Source organism: Physeter macrocephalus, chromosome 19 (genome assembly GCF_002837175.3).
Source record: "Physeter macrocephalus isolate SW-GA chromosome 19, ASM283717v5, whole genome shotgun sequence".
Lineage (NCBI taxonomy): Eukaryota > Metazoa > Chordata > Mammalia > Artiodactyla > Physeteridae > Physeter > Physeter macrocephalus.
This window is the reverse complement of record NC_041232.1, coordinates 30,161,091-30,171,269: the sequence shown is the minus strand read 5'-3', so window position 1 is coordinate 30,171,269 and position 10,179 is coordinate 30,161,091. Positions and strand designations below refer to the sequence as shown.

The 10,179-nt window shown below is 38.8% G+C and overlaps 1 protein-coding gene across 1 annotated transcript in view; it reads right to left on the bottom strand.

Annotated features, from left to right (window-relative positions):
- Positions 1–10,179, bottom strand: part of L3MBTL4 (L3MBTL histone methyl-lysine binding protein 4) — a 319,099-nt gene that overhangs the window by 143,303 nt on the left and 165,617 nt on the right. The window contains exon 13 of the mRNA XM_055080549.1: positions 9,112–9,214. Within this exon, the coding sequence (XP_054936524.1) occupies positions 9,112–9,214 (103 nt within the window). The remainder of the gene's footprint in view (positions 1–9,111; positions 9,215–10,179) is intronic.

Below are 10,179 nucleotides of genomic sequence, written 5' to 3'. Positions count from 1 at the left end.
CATATATACACTACCAAATGTAAAATAGATAGCTAGTGGGAAGCAGCCACATAGCACAGGGAGATCAGCTCGGTGCTTTGTGACCACCTAGAGGGGTGGGATAGGGAGGGTGGGAGGGAGAGAGACGCAAGAAGGAAGAGATATGGGGACATATGTATATGTATAACTGATTAACTTGGTTATAAAGCAGAAACTAACACACCACTGTAAAGCAATTATACTGCAATAAAGATTTTTTTAAAAAAATAAAGATATGTGCACCCCGATGTTCATATCAGCACTGTTTACAATAGCCAGGACATGGAAGCAACCTAAGTGTCCATCAACAGATGAATGGATAAAGAAGATGTGCTATATATATATATATATACAATGGAATATATATATATAATTGTATATATAATTACATGGAGCATATACAATTATATATATATATATAATATACAATGGAATATATATATATAATTGTATATATAATTACATGGAGCATATACAATGAAATTTTGCCATTTGCAGCAACATGGATGGACTTGGAGGGCATTATGCTAAATGAAGTAAGTCAGAGAAAGACAAATGTTGCATGATATCACTTATATGTGGAATCTAAAAATTAAAACTAGTGAATATAACAAAAAAAGAAAACAGACTCACAGATATAGAGAACAAACTAGTGGTTACCACTGAGCAGAAGGAAGTGGGGAGGGGCAAGATAGGGTTGCCCTATCTTTAAGGCACAAAGATTAAGATGCACAAACTATGTATAAAATAAATAAGCTACAAGGATAAACTGCACAACACAGGGAATATAGCTAATATTTACAATAACTATAAATGGAATATAATCTTTAAAATTGTGAATCACTGTTGTACACTGCAGTAGATAATATTGCATACCAACTATATGTTAAAAAGTAAAAAAATTTTTTTAAAGTCCCATTCTTCTATCACGTGTTCATTTATCTCTTTTTTTTCCCTAAGCTTCATAGAATGCCTTTTTTAAAAAACACTTCTTTATTTTTACATTTTTCTGGTTTCTTCCAAAGTTCTGATGCCAACCCGGTAAAGGCTACTTGCTGGAGAGAATCACGTCAGATATTCTCCCATTATTCATAATTAGATACTATAACTAAGAACAGCAATCAGACCCACTTGGGCCATACTGGATGAGAAAGTTCAGGGAAGCTGCTGAAATACAGTGGAGTGTGCCCACTGTGATCTGGTCCATGTTTTCAGAATCCAAGTAGGGGGAGATGAATAACCTACACATAAGAATCGTGGTCGGTGGGGAGAGGGGCAAGTCAGCTGGGGTGAGTGAGCTCCTCGGCGGTCCCAGGAGCTGCCCGGGTGATGTCTGTGACCCCAGCCCTGGTGCCACAGGCGGGCAACTGCAGAGGACAGTAAGGGACAGACCGACCAACACGTACTGGCCGGCTCACTCTGAGGATAATGATTTAAGCTTTGAAGGAGGCACTAGGATGTCCAGTTATCCATCCAGAAATACCTAGCACTCAAAAATCCACTGTGAGGAGGCAGAACCTGGTATGCTCTCTCAGGGCTGTCCAGAGGAACTTTCTGGGCCATCCAATACAGCAGCCACAAGCCACAGGTGGCTCCTGAGCAACTGAGATGTGGCTACTGTGACTGAGAACTGAAATTTTCATTATTTTTAATTGTAATTAATTTCAATGCAAACAGACCCATATGACTACAGCTACCATGTTGGACTTTGCAGCTCTAGGTTTTTAAAAACTAACATAAACACACAAGAAAGGCCTGAAGAAGATTATTCACAGCCACACACCCCTAGTAATGTCTGGAAAGTGGTTCTATCGACAGGGTCCTCACCCCACACAGACCCCGACCCGACGATGGGATGGCTCTTCCCCCACCTGCTCCCCCGTGTCCTTTTCTCTCTTCCTCCCTTCCCTCATACAGAACTCCAGCTTCACCACCAGGGCCTCTCTTATAATCTGCGAGTCCTGCACTTGTCCAAGTAACCAAGGTGTCTACATGTCTTCAACTTCTTTCTTTTTTATGGTTGCTATATTATAATCTTTTAAGTGTTAGTATTTTTTTTTAAATTTTCAACTTTTTATTGATGTATAATATATTCATAAAGAAAAGTACCAGTATTATTAGTGTACTTAAGCTCAATGAATTTTCACAAGTTGAATACATCCCTGGTTATCAGTACCAGATCAAGAAACAATATTACCAACACCTTGGAAGCCCCCTTTTAGAGCGGAGAACTCAAGAAATGCGGCACCACCAAGGTTCTTAATGATACAAGTGCTGTGTGGAAAAACATGGGCATCCAGGATGCCAAGTCAAACGGAGATTCACGAGGGTCTGATTCTGAATGCAAAGAAGCTTATGTAATACGTTAACCAATTTGTGTCACTTTTTCAAACATGTGCAAGAGTAGGTATTTGATTTTTAAATATCTGTGACAAAAGACTTAGAACTCTTTCAATTAAGTGTTAGTATTATATTTACACATATAACATATTTACGTACATCAGCCTTATTTCTTATAGTAACACTTGCTTTGATTCATTAGAGCTGTTTGAAGCACTGGTTTCCAGAACTGCAAGCACCTGACACAGCGACGACTTCTCTGTGGATCTCTTTTATCCAAACAAACATTTCCTTGTTTCACATATATGATTTATCCTTTTCTCTTCATAGTTATCTACGTGTTTGTTTTATCTGTTTGTGTATCTGGACAAATCTGATGCCAATTCTGTTCAGCTTTAATTTACATATTCTGTAACTAGATCACCAATATGAATAATTTATCTATACGTTACTTTACCACTTGATGGTGACAGAAAAAGCAGCGAGGACTTCAACACTTATTTGTACTTATTTTTCATTATGAGCACTATCCTCTCCATACTATTATCACATATTTAAAACACAGGCATATTCTGCAACAAAACTTCACACTATTTTTTATCCTATAACAGAATTATCTCATCCCCAAATAAATAAAAAATAGAGAAAAAGAAACAGAGGCAAGGTGAGAGCCAGGGGCGAAGTGGCAGGAGGTTCTGGAATTTCTTGAGAAGGCGGCGAGATGGGCAGCTGTGTGGGGAGGATTCAGGAGCGGGAGGGACGAAGGGTGGGGCATGTGTGCACCTGCTGAGACAAGTGTCAGAGGGCAGAGGCCCTGGCAAGCTTGGTGGTCTGGGTCGGGCCTCAGGAGGCCAAAAGGCCCGGAGGAAGGTGGGCTGGGCAGACACGGAAAATGTTGAAGAGGGGCCTCGGGACAGGTATGGGGGAGTATGATGGGGAGGTGTCGGGCTCCCAGAGGGTCATTACGATGCTTCCTACAGCTGCTAATCTGCATCATGTTTCAGTTCATCCCTGAAATAATTTAAATAAGAAAAAATTTTACCTGTGATGTCCTGAATACCGCGGACCACGGATATGGCCTATCCCTCGGCACCCTGGAGTGGGACAAACAGCTTGACCTGGAAGGATTTTCACATCATTTGCCCCTTCAGGAAGTAAAAGAACATACCTTGAAAACACCCTCAGCAAAGAAGAACTGGAGAGACTAAAATATGCAAATGATATTCATCAAGACTTTACAAATTAAAAACAAACCGTCACCGGAAACACTTATTGGGTACTTGTGATGTTTTATAAAACGATTTAGCAGAAAATATCAGTGCTGTAACAGATAATATGAACAGCAACTAATATCAGAGGCTGAGCAAAATGAATAGGCATTGAAGAAATTAAAGAAAAAAAAACAAACCCAGAAGAACATGATATGTCTTTCAGAGAATAACACTGGCAAAGGCAACACAGCCCTCTGACATAAATCACAGCAAGATCTTTTTCAATCTGTCTCGCAGAGACAGATTAAACTCAATGCTTCTGCACAGCAAAGGAAACCATAAACAAAATGAAAAGAAAACCCACAGAATGGGAGAAAATATTTGCAAATGATGTGATCAACGAGGGATTAGTCTCCAAAATTTACAAACAGCTCATGCAGCTTAATATCATCAAAACAAAACACCCAATCAAAAAATGGAAACTAACACACCATTGTGAAGCAATTATACTCCAATAAAGATGTTAAAAGAAAAAATGGGCAGAAGACCTAAATTGACATTTCTCTAAAGAAGACATGGCCAAGAGGCACATGAAAAGATGTTCAATATCGCTAATTATTAGAGAAATGCAAATCAAATCTACAATGAGCTATCACCTCACACCAGTCAGAATGGCTATCATCAAAAAATCCACAGACAATAAATGCTGGAGAGCGTGTGGAGAGAAGGGTACCCTCTTGCACTGTTGGTGTGAATATAAATTGATACAGCCACTGTGGAGAACAGTATGGAGGTTCCTTAAAAAACTAAAAATAGAGCTACCATATGATCCTGAAATCCCCTTCCTGGGCATATATCTGGAGAAAAACATGGTCCAGAAGGATACATGGACCCCAATGTTCACTGAAGCACTGTTTACAATAGCCAAGACATGGAAGCAACCTAAATGTCCATCAACAGAGGAACAGATAAAGAAGATGTGGCCCATATATACAATGGAATATTACTCAGCCATTAAAGAAGAACGAAATAACGCCATTTGCAGCAACATGGATGGAACTGGAGATTGTCATACTGAGTAAAGTAAGTCAGACAGAGAAAGAAATATTGTTTGATATAGCTAATATGTAGAATCTAAAAAATGATGATACTAATGAACTTACTTACAAAACAGAAATAGAGTCATAGATGTAGAAAACAAACTTATGGTTACCAGAGGGGAATGGCAAGGGGGAGGGATAAACTGGGAGATTGGGATTGAGACATACACACTACTATATATAAAATAGATAACTAATAAGGACCTACCGTACAGCACAGGGAACTCTACTCAGTACTCTGTAATGGTATATATGGGAAAAGAATCTAAAAAAGAGTGGATATATGTATATGTATAACTGATTCACTTTGCTGTACGGCAGAAACTAATATAACATTGTAAATCAACTATACTCCAATAAAAATTAATAAAATAAAATAAAGTTTATTTTAGAATTTAAAAAAATACTTCACTAATCCTCTTCATACAAATCTTTAAAATATCTGTCTGGTAGGATCTAACATATATTAAGTACTAATAAATAATTTATTAAGAGGTGAATGATTCTAATTCCTTAAAAGGAGAATTCAATTCCCCATTGTTTATTATGTGTGCAATAAAGGGCACAGGGGAAATATAAAGCTCATGGAGAGAAAGAGAGGCATGTGGAGAATAGGAAGCAGTTATGGGTAAGATACACAAATATTAGAAACGTTAAATATTACATTTATTATGTTACAGATATTTCAGTATGTGATAGATAACTATTTTTTAATTAATATTTTATATAGCTTTCAATTATTCAATAACATATTATTTCAAGTAAAATTTTAATTACCATTAAATATACTATCATTAAACAAACCAAATCATTTTAAAGCTTTGTTTTGAAACATAAATAAAATAGTTTTCTCTGAAAACTATGGTCATTGAATTATTGCTCTTACTCATGGTCATTATTTATAGTTTCTTAACATTAATTAAATCCAAATCTATTTTATGTCCAATCATAGATTTGAAAAAAGATAAAAGGAGGAGGTGGGAGATTCTTCTGTCAGAGTTTGAAAATAGCCCTAACTTTCTATATTCATTTAAGTTGTCCAATAAACCTTGATTTTTCATTGATTCATTTATAACTACATTTATTTAGAAACCATTTTGTGGATATTCTTAATGTATAAATCACTACACCAGGCACTGGAGATAAAAGGTGACTAGGACACAATCCTAGACTATAGTTTGGAAGTAAAAAGTGTACTACAAGGACAACTGGAAGTCTAAAAGCTGGAGAAGTTGAAAAAGAGATTGCATGAGTCTTCTTAATTCAGAGGGCAAAAAAATAAGGATTTTAACTCAGGGATGAAAAGAAAAAATGAAACTCTTCCTCCACCTGAATCATAATATGAGCATTTTTAAACATGCAGTAGAATTGGGGCTTTCAGAGAATAACTGGAACACCCTGCCCTCCTGTGGAACATTACTAATGGCTGATATGAATAAAATCTGAAACGTAAGACTGGAGAGTAAGAGACAAAGAGAAGGAGGAGGGAGCACTGTGTGTCAGTAAAAAGCCCATCAATGGACTACTCCTCAGCCATAAAAGACAACGAAATTCTGCCATCTTCAGCAACGTGGATGGACATAGACAATATTATGCTTAGTGAAATAAGTCAAAGATAAATGTTGCATGATATCACTTATATGTGGAATCTAAAAATTAAAACTAGTGAATATAACAAAAAAAGAAAACAGACTCACAGGTATAGAGAACAAACTAGTGGTTACCACTGAGCAGAAGGAAGTGGGGAGGGGCAAGATAGGGTTGCCCTATCTTTAAGGCACAAAGATTAAGATGCACAAACTATGTATAAAATAAATAAGCTACAAGGATAAACTGCACAACACAGGGAATATAGCTAATATTTACAATAACTATAAATGGAATATAATCTTTAAAATTGTGAATCACTGTTGTACACTGCAGTAGATAATATTGCATACCAATTATATGTTAAAAAGTAAAAAAAATTTTTTTAAAGTCCCATTCTTCTATCACGTGTTCAGTTATCTCTTTTTTTTTCTAAGCTTCATAGAATGCCTTTTTTAAAAAACACTTATTTTTACATTTTTCTGGTTTCTTCCAAAGTTCTGATGCCAACCCGGTAAAGGCTACTTGCTGGAGAGAATCACGTCAGATATTCTCCCATTATTCATAATTAGATACTATAACTAAGAACAGCAATCAGACCCACTTGGGCCATACTGGATGAGAAAGTTCAGGGAAGCTGCTGAAATACAGTGGAGTGTGCCCACTGTGATCTGGTCCATGTTTTCAGAATCCAAGTAGGGGGAGATGAATAACCTACACATAAGAATCGTGGTCGGTGGGGAGGGGGGCAAGTCAGCTGGGGTGAGTGAGCTCCTCGGCGGTCCCAGGAGCTGCCCGGGTGATGTCTGTGACCCCAGCCCTGGTGCCACAGGCGGGCAACTGCAGAGGACAGTAAGGGACAGACCGACCACCACGTACTGGCCGGCTCACTCTGAGGATAATGATTTAAGCTTTGAAGGAGGCACTAGGATGTCCAGTTATCCATCCAGAAATACCTAGCACTCAAAAATCCACTGTGAGGAGGCAGAACCTGGTATGCTCTCTCAGGGCTGTCCAGAGGAACTTTCTGGGCCATCCAATACAGCAGCCACAAGCCACAGGTGGCTCCTGAGCAACTGAGATGTGGCTACTGTGACTGAGAACTGAAATTTTCATTATTTTTAATTGTAATTAATTTCAATGCAAACAGACCCATATGACTACAGCTACCATGTTGGACTTTGCAGCTCTAGGTTTTTAAAAACTAACATAAACACACAAGAAAGGCCTGAAGAAGATTATTCACAGCCACACACCCCTAGTAATGTCTGGAAAGTGGTTCTATCGACAGGGTCCTCACCCCACACAGACCCCGACCCGACGATGGGATGGCTCTTCCCCCACCTGCTCCCCCGTGTCCTTTTCTCTCTTCCTCCCTTCCCTCATACAGAACTCCAGCTTCACCACCAGGGCCTCTCTTATAATCTGCGAGTCCTGCACTTGTCCAAGTAACCAAGGTGTCTACATGTCTTCAACTTCTTTCTTTTTTATGGTTGCTATATTATAATCTTTTAAGTGTTAGTATTTTTTTTTAAATTTTCAACTTTTTATTGATGTATAATATATTCATAAAGAAAAGTACCAGTATTATTAGTGTACTTAAGCTCAATGAATTTTCACAAGTTGAATACATCCCTGGTTATCAGTACCAGATCAAGAAACAATATTACCAACACCTTGGAAGCCCCCTTTTAGAGCGGAGAACTCAAGAAATGCGGCACCACCAAGGTTCTTAATGATACAAGTGCTGTGTGGAAAAACATGGGCATCCAGGATGCCAAGTCAAACGGAGATTCACGAGGGTCTGATTCTGAATGCAAAGAAGCTTATGTAATACGTTAACCAATTTGTGTCACTTTTTCAAACATGTGCAAGAGTAGGTATTTGATTTTTAAATATCTGTGACAAAAGACTTAGAACTCTTTCAATTAAGTGTTAGTATTATATTTACACATATAACATATTTACGTACATCAGCCTTATTTCTTATAGTAACACTTGCTTTGATTCATTAGAGCTGTTTGAAGCACTGGTTTCCAGAACTGCAAGCACCTGACACAGCGACGACTTCTCTGTGGATCTCTTTTATCCAAACAAACATTTCCTTGTTTCACATATATGATTTATCCTTTTCTCTTCATAGTTATCTACGTGTTTGTTTTATCTGTTTGTGTATCTGGACAAATCTGATGCCAATTCTGTTCAGCTTTAATTTACATATTCTGTAACTAGATCACCAATATGAATAATTTATCTATACGTTACTTTACCACTTGATGGTGACAGAAAAAGCAGCGAGGACTTCAACACTTATTTGTACTTATTTTTCATTATGAGCACTATCCTCTCCATACTATTATCACATATTTAAAACACAGGCATATTCTGCAACAAAACTTCACACTATTTTTTATCCTATAACAGAATTATCTCATCCCCAAATAAATAAAAAATAGAGAAAAAGAAACAGAGGCAAGGTGAGAGCCAGGGGCGAAGTGGCAGGAGGTTCTGGAATTTCTTGAGAAGGCGGCGAGATGGGCAGCTGTGTGGGGAGGATTCAGGAGCGGGAGGGACGAAGGGTGGGGCATGTGTGCACCTGCTGAGACAAGTGTCAGAGGGCAGAGGCCCTGGCAAGCTTGGTGGTCTGGGTCGGGCCTCAGGAGGCCAAAAGGCCCGGAGGAAGGCGGGCTGGGCAGACACGGAAAATGTTGAAGAGGGGCCTCGGGACAGGTATGGGGGAGTATGATGGGGAGGTGTCGGGCTCCCAGAGGGTCATTACGATGCTTCCTACAGCTGCTAATCTGCATCATGTTTCAGTTCATCCCTGAAATAATTTAAATAAGAAAAAATTTTACCTGTGATGTCCTGAATACCGCGGACCACGGATATGGCCTATCCCTCGGCACCCTGGAGTGGGACAAACAGCTTGACCTGGAAGGATTTTCACATCATTTGCCCCTTCAGGAAGTAAAAGAACATACCTTGAAAACACCCTCAGCAAAGAAGAACTGGAGAGACTAAAATATGCAAATGATATTCATCAAGACTTTACAAATTAAAAACAAACCGTCACCGGAAACACTTATTGGGTACTTGTGATGTTTTATAAAACGATTTAGCAGAAAATATCAGTGCTGTAACAGATAATATGAACAGCAACTAATATCAGAGGCTGAGCAAAATGAATAGGCATTGAAGAAATTAAAGAAAAAAAAACAAACCCAGAAGAACATGATATGTCTTTCAGAGAATAACACTGGCAAAGGCAACACAGCCATGAGCTGAGCAGGTGAGTGGGTGAGGTCTGCTCTGTGGTTCCCCATGAAACTCCCACTCAACCACAGCAAGCCTCCCCCAAAGGGTGGACAGAAACTGAACCAGCAAATGGGGTGCAGAGAAGACAGTGCCATGGCCCTCCCTGCACCACTCAAGTGTGTCCCAGTGGCTGACCATTCTGTGCTGGGCTGTGCTGTGCTATATACACTATATGATACTATTCTATACAGACCATATCACACTGTATGGTACCATACTGTATATACAGCATGCTCTACTATACTGAGCTATACTACACTGTATTACACTATCCTAAACTATATACACTATACTTTATATGTTATACCGTACAATACTATATATACTATATTATACTATATACACTATACTATTCTATACTTTACTATCAATATATATACAATATTACAGTATACTACATATACTACACTAAACAATACATAACCAATCCAGGCCAGGGATGAATTCTGTCAAGCCCAAGAGGCAATGTAAAGATTATCAGGGTTGAAACCCCCTTGCTCGGTTCTGTGATTTTTCTCAGTCTGGTTTGCCCCTTCCCTCCCCTCCCCCCCCCCCTACCACACACACACACACACACACACACACACACACACACACACACACACAGG